Source organism: Talpa europaea (genome assembly GCF_964194135.1).
Source record: "Talpa europaea genome assembly, chromosome: 6".
Taxonomy (NCBI): Eukaryota; Metazoa; Chordata; class Mammalia; order Eulipotyphla; family Talpidae; genus Talpa; species Talpa europaea.
In genome coordinates this window covers 39,619,347-39,637,101 of record NC_140072.1, presented here as the reverse complement: position 1 = coordinate 39,637,101, position 17,755 = coordinate 39,619,347, and the positions used below count along the sequence as shown (strand labels likewise).

At 44.3% G+C, this 17,755-nt stretch overlaps 1 protein-coding gene across 8 annotated transcripts in view; it reads left to right on the top strand.

Annotated features, from left to right (window-relative positions):
* The window catches only part of INPP4A (inositol polyphosphate-4-phosphatase type I A), a gene marked incomplete at both ends in the record, with an annotated part of 73,381 nt that overhangs the window by 28,513 nt on the left and 27,113 nt on the right, over nt 1-17,755 (top strand). For 2 of the 8 annotated variants that reach the window (XM_084235878.1, XM_084235876.1), the window contains 7 exons: nt 1,622-1,726; nt 2,238-2,346; nt 4,577-4,591; nt 7,672-7,855; nt 9,058-9,276; nt 10,372-10,510; nt 14,169-14,201. In XM_084235878.1, coding sequence (XP_084092004.1) covers nt 1,622-1,726; nt 2,238-2,346; nt 4,577-4,591; nt 7,672-7,855; nt 9,058-9,276; nt 10,372-10,510; nt 14,169-14,201 — 804 coding nt within the window. Of the gene's footprint in view, nt 1-1,621; nt 1,727-2,237; nt 2,347-4,573; nt 4,592-7,671; nt 7,856-9,057; nt 9,277-10,371; nt 10,628-14,168; nt 14,202-17,755 lie in introns of all 8 variants that reach the window. The other 6 variants (XM_084235877.1, XM_084235875.1, XM_084235873.1 and 3 more) reach the window with 5 other exon arrangements.

Sequence of the window (17,755 nt, the reverse complement as noted above, 5' to 3'; positions counted from 1 at the left end):
GAAATAAAACCACTTACCTTCTTGAAAGTTACCATTTGGTTCTCAAAACACTCTGGGGCTAGATTTAGAAGACTTAACTCATTACCCTTTTATTACAAATGAAATGAATTTTTTTCATTATTCTCTATTATCAGATTCTTTCCTCCTTCCTCTCTATGTAAAGGAATTTCAGGGCTTATGGGAAGCCCTTACTGTGATTTTGACATAGAATATAGGAACCTGCCCATGAACTTGGTTGAGAAGAACCCAAATACAGGAGTGGTGGCAAGATGACGGTGCCCTAGTTTCAATCTGAATATGAAGAAAAGGTCTAAGTATATGTCCAGAGACATGGCAGTTCACCCACCTGCTCTTTGGAAATGATATGTGCCTGAAGGAATTAGGGACTTACCTATGCTGGATTTCTGTTGCCTAGCAAAGTGGGAAATTCACACAGCCTTGAGTTTTCTAGAGCAGTTTCTTTTTTTTTTTTATAGAGGCATGTTTATTTATTTATTTATTTGTTTGTTTGTTTGTTTTGTTTATACATACACTGGGTACAGTCAGAAGCGCGGGAGGGTGAGAGAATTCACCAGAGCCAGAGCGGGGAGCAGAGCAGGCAGAAGGACCGAAGTACACTGCTGAGGGGAGCAGCAGGCAGCAGGAGAGGTCTGCGCGCCATGTGGGACCCTCCTCTGGTGGCCGGGGAGCAGCCGAGGATCGAACTGGCGCCGCAGAGGCCTCGGGCAGCTTCGCAACCCAGCACTCTACCGCTGCGCCACCGGGGAGGCCCTCTAGAGCAGTTTCTTAACTGTCAATGTGAATCCAAATCCCTGGAGAATCTTGTTAAAAGATTGATCTGGATTCTGCATTTCTAGCAAATTCCCAGATGCAATATTGCTTGTTTGTGGCTCTCACTGAGCTGGTATGAGGCCCTAGAGAGCACTGTCTTGTGACAAAATGCAAAATAGACAAAGGCTGGTATTGTATCTTGGCAAAATAAATTTACCCTTTTCACTATATGGAGTATTTATTTCTTCTACTCTTGGGACTGTTAGTTTAATTTATAGTCCCTTTCATTCCTGGGCATGTGGTTCTTTGTTTAGTTAGTTTCATGACATGGTCCAGCCTCCTTAATCACCCAAGTATAAACAAGGAAAAATGTTTAAGCTTGTGTTTCAGGGCCAGAATACACATTATAAAGCATTTGTTCATCCGGGTAGATCTGGATGATGAGCAACCTTTTCATCACTTTTCACAATTGAGATGTGTGGTTCAATTAGAGAGTTGAACCATTTTCTTTAATCTTGGGTGATGGATTCTCTAGAGTTAGAACAGGCAGTCCCGGCATGGATTTATTTGCTTTCTCTAGAGTTGCTAACATTGTGCTACACCAAATCATGTCTTTGTGTCAGATCTTTCGGCTGAGCACTGAATCATGGAAAGGTGAAGCATGGCAAGCGAGCTGCCTTCTCGTCAAGTTACCCACCTGCTCTCTGGAAATGAAATGTGCTCATGGGAAACTCAGAATTTTCTAGATTGTTACCAACAACTATCTGCTTTCCTGCAGTATTGCCGTCTGCTCACTATCCATGAGTGCAGGACACCTGTTGACCTTGTTTTCTCATATTCCACTTTGTAGGTCCTTCGTTTAAAGCAAGCAGTTTGAAAGCAGATAAAAAATTAGAGTTTGTTCCCACAAATTTGCACATACAAAGGATGAGAGTTCAAGACGATGGAGGATCAGGTAACTATTTCTCTGTCCCTCTTGTTGAATTACATGTCATTTCTTTTCTCTCTCTGTACTTGGTCCCTGAGCTGCCTTACAGTTGCCCTGGTCTTCACTGTGTGTTCTGCTGGGCAGCTCTGACAAGAGACACATCACAAAAACGTTTTTAAGGTCTTTGTTAAAGAGCATAAGCCCTTTCCTCTTGTCTCTCCTCCTTCCAGCTTCCTTTGTATTTCTGTGGCATAAAGCTGCCTGGCAGTCATCCTTCCAAAGGAGAGATTCAAGCAGAATGTTGCTGGGCAATTGCCTCTGGCCCCTTCCAGCTCCCCCTGAGACATTAGAATCCCTCTTTGCTGAGATGATGGTGCTAGGTCCCACATGCCCTTGGCCAGCTCAAGCTATGGAATGAAGGGAACCACAAGCTGGTTTGCAGTGGACAGAAGGGGGCAGAGTTGTGTGCATATCCCTGTAGCTGGCTTGTCCACAGGCTTGAGCCCTGTGTAATGGAGATGAGCTTTCTGTCATTCAGATCAGAACTATGATGTCGTCACCATTGGAGCACCAGCAGCACACTGCCAAGGTTTTAAGTCAGGAGGTCTCCGCAAAAAGCTGCACAAATTTGAAGAGACCAAGAAACAGTAAGTACCTGAATGGTGTTTGTGGCCCTTATACACGTGTCTGATGCTTTCTAGGTTAAAAGGAAAATTGAAGTATGACTGCAAGAACATCCAGCCATCTAATCTGCTTCTGTGTGGCTGGAAGAGCTGCCTTATGGACCCTGTGCTGCTCTGTATGTGTGCGACTGAGCTGGGTGGGTGATGAGGGCACTCAGTAAGTGGTCCTGTCACTGCAAAGTGAACTACAAATTGAACCCCACCTTGAAAGTGGTGCTGTAGGCAGCTACCTGATGTGGCATCTCTGCTGACTTGGCTGCCCTTTAGAGCCCCTGGTCAGCTAGTGGAAAAGTGCAAAGCCTGGAAGAGACTTTTTCCTTCCATAAAGGACTGTAGTGGTAAACATTTCCAGTTTTAAAAAAAGACACAGGGGCTGCACACAACTTCTGCCCTGAGCAGGGAACTGCCAGGTAGGCAGGGTGGGAAAGGCCAGTGCAAAGTATACAGTGAGGTGTGGCTCGATATCTTGGACAGAGGAGCTTGAGGGGGAGATCTGGCTTCAGTGGCAACCTGGTTTTTGTGAAGCTGTGCACTGGTGATCAGGGATGCTGGTCTGACAGATCTAGGCCTGGCCCTAAGAAGCTGTGGGCCTCGCCTAGGAGCACAGTGGGGAATAAGTAATACCTGTATGCTTAGAATAAGCCTATTCTATGTGCTGTGGAGCACAGAGCAGGAGTGATGGGGAGAGAGCCATAAATCCAGGCTATTAGATCAGACTTTGGTGGTCTTCCAGAATGTCACCCACCAAGATTTAATTAGATCAAAGGATGCCAGTGTAAGAGTAGAGGTGTTGAATGTAAATGATCCTCTAAGATTCTTGGACAGTGAAGTAGGGAAGTAGCACTGATCTCAGGTTTGGAGAGAACTTGCAATTAAGACTTGAGCATGTGTTCAGGCTGATAGGAAAGATGAAAGCAAATGAGGTTAAGTAGAAGAACCTTGGTGGAGCAAAGTTAGGGAAATGAGAAAAGAAGAGAGTTATAGAATGTTTTTTTAAGTAGAAAGGAATAACACTGAAGATAGAACAGTCTGCAGAATGTAGGGTTAAAAGGGTCAGGTTTATCCACTAAAAATGGAAGTTTGAAGGAGGGTGAAACTAAAGACAAGAGAGCATCACGATAGTCTGCCAAAGTGGTCAGGTGGAGAGTATTAGCAGCTCTTGCAGATCTAGACAGCCATGACTTAGCTCTGCGCTGTTGTGACTAAAGTCAGGATGCAGCTTGAAAATTGGCCTTGGGCTAGATTGAGGGTAGGGTGTGAAAAGTAAGGTGTGGTTGTCTGTCAGTGGGCTGCGGGGATGAGGGATGCAGCTAGGAGCCTCTTGGTCATGAGGCATGGAGGGGTGAGCAGACAAGCAGAAGAGTGTGCTCTGCATGAAGTCACCATTCAGACTGTGCATAGGTTGCCCAGAGCCACAGGAGTGCTGGGAACTGCAGGAGGAAGAACAAAAGGATCTGTGCTTAGAAAGGGGCATTTTAGCCTTCAGGCCAGGGCAGTGTTATCTGGGATGTCTGGACAGCCTGCTTGACCCCCATCAAGGGTTCTTCCCTGGGTAGACAAACCAGGTGACCCGAACTGCCTGCGGATTCACTGACTCCAGTGTTTTTCTGGGAACGATGACGAGGATGAAACTTCCCGTGCCCACCACAGCTCTGCACAGCCAGCTAGCGATCGCGTGTCTGTTGCTCATTGCATGTGGCTGTGTGGAGGTGTGAGCGTGCAGTTTGAGGATGGTGTTGGAGTTCTGGAGGAGAAAACCAGTCAAGAGGGGGTGCCAGCTGGCTGTCTCTGTCCCAGGAAGGTCGGGATATTGATAATTTATTATCCTCTATGTTAACTTCAGAACTACCTATTCCCAAAATGCCTTTATAGTATTTTTCAAATACGTAAGGTGTCTTTTCCTCCAAAATCAATTTGTAGAAATGGTTTTCATCATTTGAACTTTCCTTTAAATGCCCACAAGGCTTGCCCTCCAGTGGAAAGGCTCCCTGGGGCTTGCACGCAGGCACTGATGTTGCTCTGTAATGAATTAGCACACTGGGCCTTTAAGAGTAATCATCCCTGTAGTTGGGGCTTCAACAAATATTTTAAAGGTATTTTAACAAAAGATAACTTGGGTTTTTACTTTCTGGTTTTGCATTTGGTGTTTGTTAACAAACTGCTAATACTTCATTTTGGTTCTTTTCTTTAGCAGTTTTGAGGAGTGTTGGTGAGTTTTCTGTTTGTGGAGAGAGTGTCTGTTTTGGGTCTTGCTCTCATGCAGAGAAAGCCTGTGCTGTCCCCTCCTCTGTGAGGTGCTTCACCCCCGGGTGCCACCATGGTTCCTAGTTATAGCCTTGTAGACAGAATTTTCTCTTCCAACTGCAATGTTCTTTGGTAATGAATAGCCAACCTCCAGTCTGCTATTGTATTTTTACAATCTGGCAACCGTTCATTGCTGTGCTCACTGAGAGAAGAACCAATTCTGTTTCTCCAGGATGAGGAAGAGCCCAGGCCAGGCAAGTCCCCAGGGTGCTAGGATTTCAGGTCAACCCATTGGTGTAGTTAGAAGTCTTTTTCTGGCTGCTTGTGTAAGAATCTTAGGGCTTTTTAGTTTTCATGATATTCAATAGTTTATTTAAAAACAGTGTTACTAGCGTCCATTTTACCTTTGCAGGGAAGACCAAGAATGAATAAAACCAAGTGATTTTTCTTACCATAGAATTGTTAGATGACAGCCAGAAACCAGTATCTGCTCCTGGGGGGTCTCCACTGCTGACCACAGCCCCTCCCAGTCATGCTCACAGTACTTGCCCAGGTCCAGAACAGGGACTGCAGTGTGGCTTCTTTGGCAGTGTGCATCAAGGCACCTGCAGCCCTTTGGGAACTGCTGCCATCCCAGAGCCTGGGAGGCTCTGGGGTTTGTGGCTCAGCAGTGCCTGAGATGTGAGGCTTTTCCTGGAGATGTCTGACAGTGGCAAGTCTTGGTTTACACCCCCAAGCCCGTGACCGCCACCTCTTGGGGCCTTGTCAGTTTTCCCCATTTTTAGGACTAGGTGGTTGAGCACACATGATCATCCCTGAATGACAGTTCTTCGAAATTTGTCCTTTCTCACCATGCCATGTACTTTTCTTATGTTCTGCATTAATCCCAGATTACTATCATTAGAATGTTACCTATAAGGATACAGGATGAGTGGGAGGGGGGTGATGCTTATTGCTCATACTTGGGGAAAGGTACGTATTAGTTGAAGTGTGCACAGCCATCTGTATACACACATGTGCATCTACATGTAGCACACCATACATGTATACTACAAATATGGGACCCTGAGAAATATAGATTTTTAAAATTTTTATTTTGAGATTTTTTTTTTTTTTAAGATGGAGCCATCTTAAATAGCAGCTATTCATTGGAAGAGTGATTGCAGATTGGAAAGTAGTCGTGTGCACATCGTGCTGTGGAATGACTCTTGTCAGACCACACAGGCTTGATTGCGGTCTGCTGCATGGGCTTCTGGCAATTCCATCATTTTTTATTGTGGTGTGTGGGCTTGGGGTACTGTTTCTTTCTGGGGTGCTTTGGTTTTCAGTTTTTGCATGCTCTCTCCATAGTATGTCAAGGGAAGGGGCAGGTGACCCACTTCAGGTTACCCTGGAAAGAGTCCACTGGGAAAGGTTCTCAGCCCTGACCCTTGTCTCAAAGGGAAGCCATGGAGGTTGTTGGACCCTCATCTCCCTCTTCCCCCAAACCCAAAGGATATAGCTCTTTGAGGGGACCAGTCAGGGCCACATTCCATGAAGGATGGGACACTGTTGGGGGGGTCCCATAATTGGTATATTAAACTAGGAGTATGTAGCTTATGGCCTGCTGAATGAGAAGGCACAAGCCACTTACATGGGATCAGCAGGCACCTCCTTCATAGTTTGAGTTCCCACTTTGGGGAAGTAAAACTCTGATTACAGGTGCAGTTCCAATACACTCATACGAAGGAAGCAAAATCACAAGATATATTACTTGCAAATTCCAGACACAGGCCCAGCAAGAAGGTGCTGGGAGCATAGTGAGCGGGGAAGGGCAGTACTCCATCACAGGTCATGAGCCAGAAGGAGTTAGAGAGCAGGCTGGTAACACCTATTGCGTGTAGAGTGGTTGGGGCAGAGGTCTCTAACTTTTCTCAGTCTTGATTCTAAGTGGTTATTCTAAAAGTTACCCCAGGAAAAACAAAGTAGGTATTTGCAGTGGGAGTCCTGAGCTCTAGGCAGCAACTCAAAATAGCTGTTTTCTCATCACAGACAGCCCTTCAGCTGGAGCTCACAACTTTACATTGTAGGAGGACACCTCTGCTTTGATGCTTTTTACTTCTCCCTGCTTTCTTTGGCATCATCAGGTGTTCTAAAAAAATTGATTTCTAATATTGGGTAGATTTGGGATCTTTCCTGAGAGACTTGCAATTTATCTTTTCATCTAGAAGGGTCAAATATGCCAGCCGGGTCCTATGCAGCCTGGAACATGGAATTGGCTCTCTTGAGGCTAGTGTTTGTGCCAAACAATGACTAGGCTGTAGCTTTGACATCAGTTTCCAAGCTATATGCACTGCTTGGTGTCACATGGCAGGGAAAGAAAAAGAGGCAGGTTTTCAAAGCCATTGAGGTATCCATCCCTGTCCTCTGGTGATATTTCCTACCTCCTTTTCATCTGGTGAAACATTTTTCAAAGTTGAGAAGTCCTGGAGCAGGGGAGAAGGAAAGGAATAGCAGTTTTGGGGAGACTTGCTAGGGTCAGATGTATGAAAGAAGTAGAATTTTGGGTGTGTGCACAGAAAGTTTGAAGTGTTGATTGGCCAAATGAGAAAACTGAGATTCCTTTGGCAAAGTTCAGCACCTACTGCAGTTGCCCTTCCCTGTGATAGACTCACTCCTGATATTAGGAGACCCAGTGTCTCCACATCAGTGCTGCTTAGAAGTTGACAGATGAGGTTCTTAAGTGAAAGATTATGAGCATTTGGGTATTTACTGAGTTCAGTATCTGTACACACACACACACACACACACACACACACGGTAAGAATACGAACATATGAATATACATAAAAAAACTTCATTGTATTTTAAGATTTCAAACTTCTACCATATAGACAGAAAGGATCTCATGAGATTTACTTTAGCTTATTACTAGCTAGACTAGCCTAGGGGAGCACCCCTGAGTAAATGATGCTTTGTTTTTGTTGTTCGTGGGCTGGGTTGCGGGGATGCTGCCATCTCATTGATTCAAGAGAACCCCTTAGAGTCTATTCTTAATCCTTTTAGTACATCATCCGGTTGCCAGTCTATAATCTACATACCACAGGACATCATCAGAGCCAAGGAGATCATTGCCCAGATTAACACCTTGAAAACCCAAGTGAGTTACTATGCAGAGCGGCTCTCGAGGGCAGCCAAGGACAGGTCTGCCACAGGCCTGGAAAGGACACTTGCTATCTTGGCAGACAAGGTAGGAGTGGCTTCCCAGCTGTATGTGGGGTAGGCGGGCTCCCTTGGGTTTCTGGAGGCCCCTGGACACCTTCTGTGCCTAGAGTTATCCACACCAAGGGTGATATTGGGATGACCTTGAAGATCTAGCTTCAGGTCTGGTCCACACAAAGGCCCAGGGAGGTTTAGTGATTTGTCCAGGGTCACAGAGCTGGATGGGACAGGCCAAGAACAGAGCCAGGGCTCTGACTCACAGCTGCTGCTTCATGCAGTTGTGTCTTCTAGTAAGTCCATGGGGATCATTGTTGAAGTTCCACAGCTGTCTTAGTAACTGCCTACTTATATTTTTTGGTCTCATTTCTATTGCACTTAAAAGTCAAAAAAAGAAATCTGAGTTATTACATAGACCATAAGAACTGTGTAATTTTATTGGTTTACATATAATCAGTAAACCAGCTTCTAATTAACTATAATTTGATCCTCATTAAAAACATATAGGTCCATACAGAGGTCCATACAGAGAGAATGGATTCATCAGATTCTTTTGATAAGTGGTGCTTTTTCAAATTACTTAATTTCTCTCTCAACACATACACACACACATAAACACATGTCATGTCCTTTATGTATGTTTACCCAGTAAAAAAAGATTGGGAGCTGGGCATTTTATACACTTGGAAAAGAAAGATGTCAGAAATAAAATTAAGAGCCACAGAACTCCTGTTGCATGCAGAATTCCCCAGAACCAGAAGTGCTATGCCAAGTACCCCACTCCCAGAACCCAGGGCTTCATGTACTAGAGGCAGAAGTGCAAAACAATAAGGCTTCAGTATTGAGCCTTCCCCCCTGGAATTAGAGGGGATGTCCAGAAAGCCAGTGAGAGCTGAGACACTGGCCCTTTTTCAGATACTTCTGTTGATGTCGGGCATAGAGGCAGGCAGGCAGGCAATGAAGGATGTCAGGGAAGATTCTCAACCTCCCCTCATCCTCCTTGTGTTCTCCAGTCTTCTTGGTGGGAAACTCTTGGTAATATTCTACCCAGCTCATCACTTGGCAGCCTTTAAATTCAGGTATCTTTAAGACTGCAGGTCTTGATTTCTTGGCATCATGGAGAAGGGTAGAGGGAGGAGGGCTGGGCCTCAAGCTAGTCCCTGTGCTCTCAGAGAGGGTAGACCTGGCAGCCTCTGCCTGGGGACTCATGGCCATGTTTGTGTGTCCCCACAGACCCGGCAGCTGGTCACGGTCTGTGACTGTAAGCTGCTGGCCAACTCCATCCATGGACTGAACGCTGCACGACCTGACTACATTGCCTCAAAGGCCTCCCCCACTTCAACTGAGGAGGAGCAGGTGATGCTTAGGAATGACCAGGACACCCTCATGGCCAGGTGGACAGGCAGGAACAGCCGGTCTTCTCTGCAGGTGGATTGGCATGAGGAGGAGTGGGTGAGTCAGCTGCCCAGGGCTTGTTATTCTGCTACTACGCTTGAATTGAATAATGTGAAGCCTATTCCCAGTTTCTTCCCCTCAAAGTTGGCTAAAGGGTTGACCTCTTTGAATACAAGCTCCAACTCTCCTTTCTGTTTGGCACTGGGACAACCTGACTTGCTGGGGGGAGACATTATTTTTATACGTTATGTCCTTGTGAGGAGCTGTGTGCTGGGTCCACCTCACACCTCATTGTAAAGGGGGATTTTCTTGCTGGAGCCTTTGCCCCATTGGAGGCTTCTTTCCTCTCTCTGGAGTTGGGACCCACTCCAGTCCCTGACTACTAAAGACCAGACAAGTCTCTCCTGCTTCCTCAGTACTCTGCCCACAGCTAACTCTTCTGGGACTGTTTGTATTTTTGGAGGTATGGGAGCTCAGGTGCTGTGGCTGCTAGGTGAGGATTTTGAGAGGCTGCTTCTGATACTATGTCAGATTATTGCTTACTTCTAGATTTGGCTGTGAGGGCCAGGATATGTATCTTCTGAGGAGTGACACATTACAGCCCATTTTTATCATTGTTGGGACGACCGTTTAGAGATTTTGTTCTGTGAAGCTCTGAATTATTACTCAGCATTGAAGTGTTCCTTCAGCCATGACCTCGCCCACAGTATTCTGTGTGGGTTTCTGCAAGACCTCTCCTACATGTCCCTCAGCGCTACCCTACCTCCCCCATCTTAAGTTGCTTCCCTTTTTGCCACCCAGGTGATCTCAGTCCTCTGTGTGTTATGGTGGTAGAAAGTCTGCAGAGAGCGAGGAGGGAGGAGACTGACTTCCTGGCCCTGTGGCCCTTTCGCTGCCACTGGAAGGCACCAGGATGTCCTATCAAGCGTTCAAGACAGTTACTTGCAAACATCTCTGAAACTCTAAGAACAGTGATTTGTGTTTTGAAATGAATACATATTTAAAGGGGAATTATGAATCATGTTGCTATTTCTATATCTTGTGTTTTAATGAGTGCAGTGACCTTATATGGGATTGATGGGGAATGGTTTGGTTTGCTTTCTGTTTTCCTACTGGTGGAGCTCACCCAAATGGACTCTTTTGGTTTGGAAGGAGAAAGTGTGGCTAAATGTTGACAAGAGCCTGGAGTGCATCATTCAGCGGGTGGACAAGTTGCTGCAGAAGGAGCGCCTGCAAGATGAGGGCTGTGAGGACGTCTTCCCCTCTGCCGGAAGCTGTACCAGCAAGAAAGGTAACCGAGACAGCCACGCCTACTGGATCAGACCGGAGGACCCCTTCTGCGATGTCCCTTCCTCACCATGCCCCTCCACCATACCCACTGCTGCATGCCATCCTCACCCAACCACAAGTGCGTATGCATTCACGCTTTCCATTTGTGCCACCTCCACCTCATGCTGCATCATTCTGTCTGTGTCTCTCACTCCATGTCCTTCTCCCCAACACAGACTGCAGGGAGGGTCCTCGGGTGGAGGGGCATCGCAGTGCATGCTGTGGCAGGCAGTGAGGGTGGAGGCTCCTATAGTCCTCATGCCCCTGAAGCCACTTGTGCTTCTGCATGTCTGGCAAAGAAAGAATCTCAGTGCCCTCCTGGGTCACTGACATGGCAGTGAAGCTTGGACTCCTGGGCTTTTCTAGTTTGTAATGAATCTGAGAACTGAAGGAAGTCATGATTCAGATATCTTTCTGATGAGATTGCTATTACATCTAGTTACTGGTCATAAAAAAATAACCAGTCAAGGAGCAGGTGAATTGTAGGGACACAGGATGAGGCTGTCAGCAGGCCCAGCAATCTTGTCTAAAGACTGGATGCACTTTTATCCAGCAGAGCTATGTTGCATTGGGACTTGTTGGTGACTCAGTCAGATGGTGTAATCATTTGTGTCTCTCTGGGGAACTGAGTTAGGTCCTTTTGTTTGACGTCACCCTCCAAAGTGGAACTGTCAATAGATGGCAGGACATTGGCATGAAGCAACACATTTCAAAAGCAGTCTTCAATCCGCAGAGACACAGAGCTTAACCAGACACTCTGTCCTTACAGCCTTGGAATGCATGTGTGGTCCCTGCAGCTCAGGGCCTTCTGCCTTTTCTTATAAGAGCTGGAGGGGGTTATGGCCAGGCAGTGACACCTGGCTACAGACTGCCTTCCACTTCCTCTGTGCTCTCCTTTGGGAGTGTTAAGCCATAACAAGTAAAGCCCAGATGTGTCAGAGTGAGGTTTTATACTTCAAGGACTTTCAATTTCTGAACTGGGCAACTTTTCTTCAAAGTGGAGCCTCTTGATAAGTCCTTCATTGTAAGACATCCTTTGCCTTTTTAATCTGCTTGCAGTCTGTTTCCAGGGCATTATTTCACTTGTGCCTCTGTTTTAACAGTGTTCACATTCTCTACTTTTCCATGCGTGAGGGATTATAGTTTCAGTTTTCAAACCTGTAATTGGTTCATGGAACTATTTTGTCTCTGTAGGTGTTCTCATTTTTTTATGTACATTGTGTTTCTGTTTAAAATTTTCTAATAGTTCATTGCTCATTTCTCTTTGATATTGCCTTGCTTATAATTTAAAAATGTTTCTGTAGATATAAGGAGTAATTTATTTGTTTTTTTTAAATGCAGGAGATAAGTTTATTTAATCTGTTACTATTCTATTACTTAAATGCCATTTTTTCTAAGCACTTCCTATATTGTTCAAATATAGACAAATTTAACTGCCATTTTGAAAGTATTTAAAAGGGCATTTTTTTATGGTATTTAGGGATTGACTTGAAATTGTGTATGCTGTACAAATCAGTTCTGTTGTGATATGAGAATGTGAAGCATACATTTGAGAGAGTCTAACTCTTCTGATCAGTATTCAAATTATGAAACCATATGCCAAAATGTTAACTGTGGATGATCCTGAACTTAAGAAAATCTTGAGCATAGCCAGAAAGCTCTTCAGCTCTCAGCATGATTTGGAGGTCAAAAAGAACCAGACCAGGAGCCAATTATTTTACTAAACATTGTCCTTAAGGGCCAGAGTCAGTCTCTGTCATAAATTCTTATGTCATTTCAAGTTACTGGGGCAGTTGTTTTTGCCCAATGAGAAGATTGTATTCACACCAGTGTATTTATGACATATAAACAACTCTGTGCCTCTTCAGAAGGCATCACCAATTTTCCTTTCAATCCTTTACCCTGTCCTGGGTCTGTGCCCTTAGCCTGCCAGGTGGGTGGGGGTCACCCAGAGCCAGGGCTGTATGGGACCCACTGACAAGTCCTTGCCAGCTGGAACCAGAGGCTCCTTAAGTCTCTTTCTCCTCCCTGTGTTTTCCCTCAAGTGCCCCACGTCCCTAACCCCCCATCACCAACTTCCAGGATTTGGTGGTCTCCATTGCATTCTACATGCACACACCCTTCTGCTCTCCTCATCCCTGAAGTGTCATTCAAATCTGGGGTCAAGTTTTTCTTAACTTGAAGTCTCTGAGTTGCACCCAGGTTTGTGTGTCCCCGGTATTATGTCCTAAATCCTGCATGTGCGTGGAGAGAAAGACCATCGTGGCCATCAAACCTCAAAGGGCTCCGTGACCTAAGACAAGTTATAATCTGCCGGTGTAGGAATACCAGAGGAGCCCCTTCTTTCTTCCCTTTTGACTGAAAGAGGAATTTGCCAAGCTGGGCTTAACCCATGAAGACTTCTCAGGAGTGATCCCAGCCATGCTCTTTGGAATCTTTACTATAGAACATCATTTAAAAGGGGCTACTAGACCTTCCTCTTCGCTTACTAGGAATTTTACAGAAAGGATTATGGGGAGGCAGAAATCTGCATTTTTCTCAAGGCCTTGGGTAATTCTCATTAGCTAGACAGATGTTCAGAACTACTGCCCCACATCACTCCACACCACCGTGGGTTTCTCTCCTTGTTAGATAGTAGCAGCCTCAAACTACTTGGGCTCTAGTGAAATTATAGAAATCACCTCACAGATATCTTCGTTTTTGCTCTATTTCTGTCCCCTTTGCCAGTTTAAGAAGTCATTGCCAAAGATGATTAGGGAGGAATGAGCCTTGTAACCCCTTCTGGACACTCTTTCTGGACCATAAAACTGATTCTGGCTATTCTTGGGGATCAGAAACCACTCATTTCAATATCCTGAAGATGCTCTATGAACGGAAATGTTTAGATATAATATAAACTTTTACTCCAAATGATCTCTTTTCAAACCTGTTTTTTTTTTTTCAGGTGGCACATGCACCCAGTTTACCAGGATTTTAAGTTTTTAAGGGAAATGTGAAATTAAAATGAGTACCTCCCAGTGTGACTCAGTGTAGATGAAATTGAATTAAAGTTGATATTCTGGGGGCATATTTTAATTCTAGACTCCTCCCAAATCATAAGTTATATATTTGGTTTTAAAATTTAAAGATCAGTCTTCTGGTATATTGGTTTCATGACTGGATCCTGCATTTGGATCTCTGTGGTCAGGGTTTGACTCAGGTCAAACCTGTCATCAGGGCAGTGGCCCTGAATTGTGACTGCTCAAAATACTGCTTAGTCTCTCTCATTATAAGTTTGCTTCCAGATCTTATGAGCCCACATGGGGCTCAGTCACATACAATGTGATAAATGAGGGTGCCTATCACATTGTAACATGTTAGTTTGCTTATCCCAAAGAGCATTTTATGTTGACATATCAGCAACATGAATGTTCACGTCAGTGACTCGGGCAGTCTGCCACCAAGAGCGTGGGGCTGCCTCCGAGCAGTCGGAGTGCCTTTGTGTGACTTCTTGGGGAAGAGGCAGTTTAGCTTCTTCACTGCAAGCTGCTAAAATTGCAGTTTCTCTAAGCATTGAGTTGTTCCTGTTTGAACTGTGTGCTGCTCCTTAATCATCCGTGTTGCCCTCCATTTCTGTGCAGATTGCAGCCCCCCTCCTGAAGAGTCCAGCGCAGGTACGTGGTTTCCCTTCAAGGCTTCTGTGGATGTCTTTTTAATACTCAGGTAGTGTTTGTAGCTCAGTTATTGAAGACAACTTTGTGCTTGCAGAGCGAGGGCACTATTTTAGGAGTTTCTTCACGTGGCAACTTTTCTTAGCTTGGTTTGGGACCAGTTGGGCTGGGACTAGTGGCCTGAGGCAGGCTACCACGTGTATCTTTTTCACTTTCCTGTCCTAAAATCTTTTCAGATGATTTATGTCCCTGATTGCATTGGGCGTCCTGAGGTGGGTGACCTGATTTAGAGAGGTAATATTTGAAAATGATACTTCCTGTGACTTTACCTGAACTTGTAAGCATTATATGGAGGGAATGGTCAGATAACAATAGCCACCCAGATGTCATAAGGTTCATAATTACACAGCCTCCTCTCTTCTGAATCTGTCTCAGCTTTGGAATTATTATCAGGTATTACTATAAATTTTGGTTGGAGTAAACGCTATAAATTGGGTCTTCTTTGCTATAATTGCATGTAGAAATCAGTGTTTATGGTTCTAGTTCAGGGGTTGGCAAACTAGCCCTGAACCTAATCTTGTCCACTCCCTGCTCTTGTAAATAATGTTTTATTGAAATGGACAGTTGTGTCCCTTCATTCACCTGCTGTTTATGGTTGCATGGCTGCTTTTGTGGGGGCAATGCCAGCGTTTAGTTGCAACAGAGGTCCCACCCCTTCCCCTGCCTTCCAAATCTAAAATATTTGCTCTTTAGCCCTTTACAGAAGTGTGCCAACCCCTGTTCTAGTTCATACTGAGTTTCTTGGATATGGCTTGTTCTCCTAGAGTAAGCATGAACCCCCTCCCTTCCTCATAATATGTGGTTTTTTTTTTCCTTATACTCTAAAAAACAGCTGTATAACCAGTCTTATGATACATTTTTCTGACTGGATGTAAATATGAGTTTGCAGGGAACCTGCTTTATATTTACAGGGTAGCAAACTGGTAACTGGGATTTACCAAACTATTCTTACTGGTGGCTTAGCGAATCCTCTGAGCTCATGCAACACTGTTAAGTTCATGTCGGTGTATTGTGGTGACTTTTGATAGCAACCCCCAGAATTCCATTCAGAGTTAGCTCATCTGTGGGATTATGTTATTGGGTACATCATGCCCCTCTAATTTGTTTTCAGCCTCATCAGTTTCTCTTACCCAAAGAAGTCATTGTGGAGACTTTGACCCAAAGTCCCTGGATCTTTAGGGTCTCTCAGGCCTCTGTCCTCTACTCCCCTTTGCCACTCCTGTGTGCATTCTCCTTCTCCTTGTCTCTGTGCTTGCAGGCTTCCTCAGCTTAACTCCACAGGAGGCTGGTCCCATCACACTGAGCTGATTTCTCCAGACCCTCAGTGGGACCACACCCAGAAGGAAGGACCAGAAAAGGAGCTTGTGGCATCATGAACCTGCCCATAGAGAAGAAGCTCATGGTTCTAAACTCAGGGTTTCCTGAAGTTTGTAGAGCTAATGGGAAGTCTAGTAGATTCCCAGGCAGCATAGAAATAGGGCCTGGATTGTAGAACTCTCCTTGTCTAACATCTGCTATGTCATTTCTAGAAGTATTAGTGACTTTTCCATAATTAATGTCAAATGGACTAAAATGGTCACCTGCCAAGGCTGTTTTTGGCTTTTCCCACAGCTGTATTTAATCTGGGTTAAGACTAACACACATTTTCTTATTCTCTACCTTTTCCCTTCTCCTACCCTCACCTATAAATGGGGGTGGAGGGGGGAGGCAACAGCAGAGTATGGATTTGAAGGAGTTCATTAAAGTGATCAAAAGTGGTATGGTCCAGGCATTGGCCCCCAATCAGCAAGTGTTAAAGCAACTAGATAAGGAGCTTGGTTCCCCAAAGTTAATCACTTATATCACTAAGAACACTGTTTACTCAGCTGATTTTTTTTTCATAGAAATACTTCCACAACAAAGGACGCAGAGTGTAATCCCTTTACTAATCCTAATATCCCAGATATCTTTACGTAAGTAGGTTTTGGTAGAAATCCTACTATTGTGCCTGAAATTCATTTTGCTTGGAAGTTCTTTTAGTTTTTCCTCATATTGACTGAAAATGTATTACTCCCAAATCCCCACTTTATTCAACAGAAGCAGCCTGACATGTGTACAAAGGCCACTTCTTTGTCATGTCTAGGAAGGCACTTAACCTTTCTGAGCCTGTTTCCCTATTCATCTCTGTGGACTCATGAAAAAACAGTTGTAAATTGAAGTTAATGGGAATAGCAGAAATGGCTGTTGATGCCTTTAGTGAACTCTGCCACCATCCAGACTTGACTGAGTCCTTTTTTGGGCCCAAGTCAGGCTATCACCCTAAGTGCACTTCTCCAGGACACACTCTTTGTGTTTATTAGCTAGTTTTCCTGTATTCTGACTTCTTCATTGTTTTTTCCCCATAATGTAGCATAGTTGAGTCATTTTTAGATGGAATTTTTTATTAAAGAGAAGTAGATAAAGTTAAAAACGGTTGTAGGAAGAATACTTAAACTTAGTCAGAGAAGACCACTTGTATATCCTGATCATGTTCAGGTTAAAATTATCATAGGTTCCATATTAGTTACATATGTATATGTGTGTTAAGTGGAAAACAAAGTGAAATTAGCAGCATTTGCTCTAAAAGCATTTACTTCCTAGTGAAGAATAGTCTTAACAACTACTACCTTTGCCCAAACTGTTTATTGAAACTTAATTGCTATTGCCCTTTATTGATACTTTGGATGTAATTAATATGGTTCAACAGAGTTCTTCAAAGAAACAAAAAAATGGTCTCAGACTTTTCGAGGAAGAAAGAAGCTTGAATATTTTCTAGGACAGCTCTCCCATTTTACCAAGAAGGACCCATGTGACTGAGGTGCCTGGGACTTATGTTTTCCACCTCTCAGTTCAGTGTTCTTTGTCACCATGGTTTATTTGCTAAGACCTTTCTGCTATAGATATTTAGATTTTCTAAATTTAAGACTGTTTTTTTCCATTACAGATATAAATCCTTACCCACATACACTGTGCTACATATTCAGTTAGATCATTTCCAAAATTTGAGTTGCCACATACCCTTAAAAATCAATATTAACCAAATACTCAAATCCTTTCCTGCTTCTTAGCATTTCTTTAAATTTGTTTCTCAACAAAATATTACCCATACAGTTTGAGAGGGCAGAGCCATGTCTCCCTTCTCTCTGCTTTTTAGATTCTGTTTAAGACAGAGCTTACCCTCTGGGAGCTAGACCACTCCCGTGGCCTTCAGCCATCCCTGAGTGCCATGACATGCGCGGACTTCCCATGGTTTGCACCCTCCTCCCCAGAGGGTGTGTGCTGTCCTGCTGTCATTCCACTGCCTCTGCCACATTGGGGTATGGGCTAACTTGGTGCTGCAGATCAAGTGCCTATTTCTGAGCTTGGCGATATGTTAAAAATATAATCTATGAGACCATGTAGTCTAAATAGGAAGGGAAAAAAAAAAAAAAGCCAAAGCCAAAAATACCTTTGACTCTGTTTTTTCTCCCTTGAGGTTC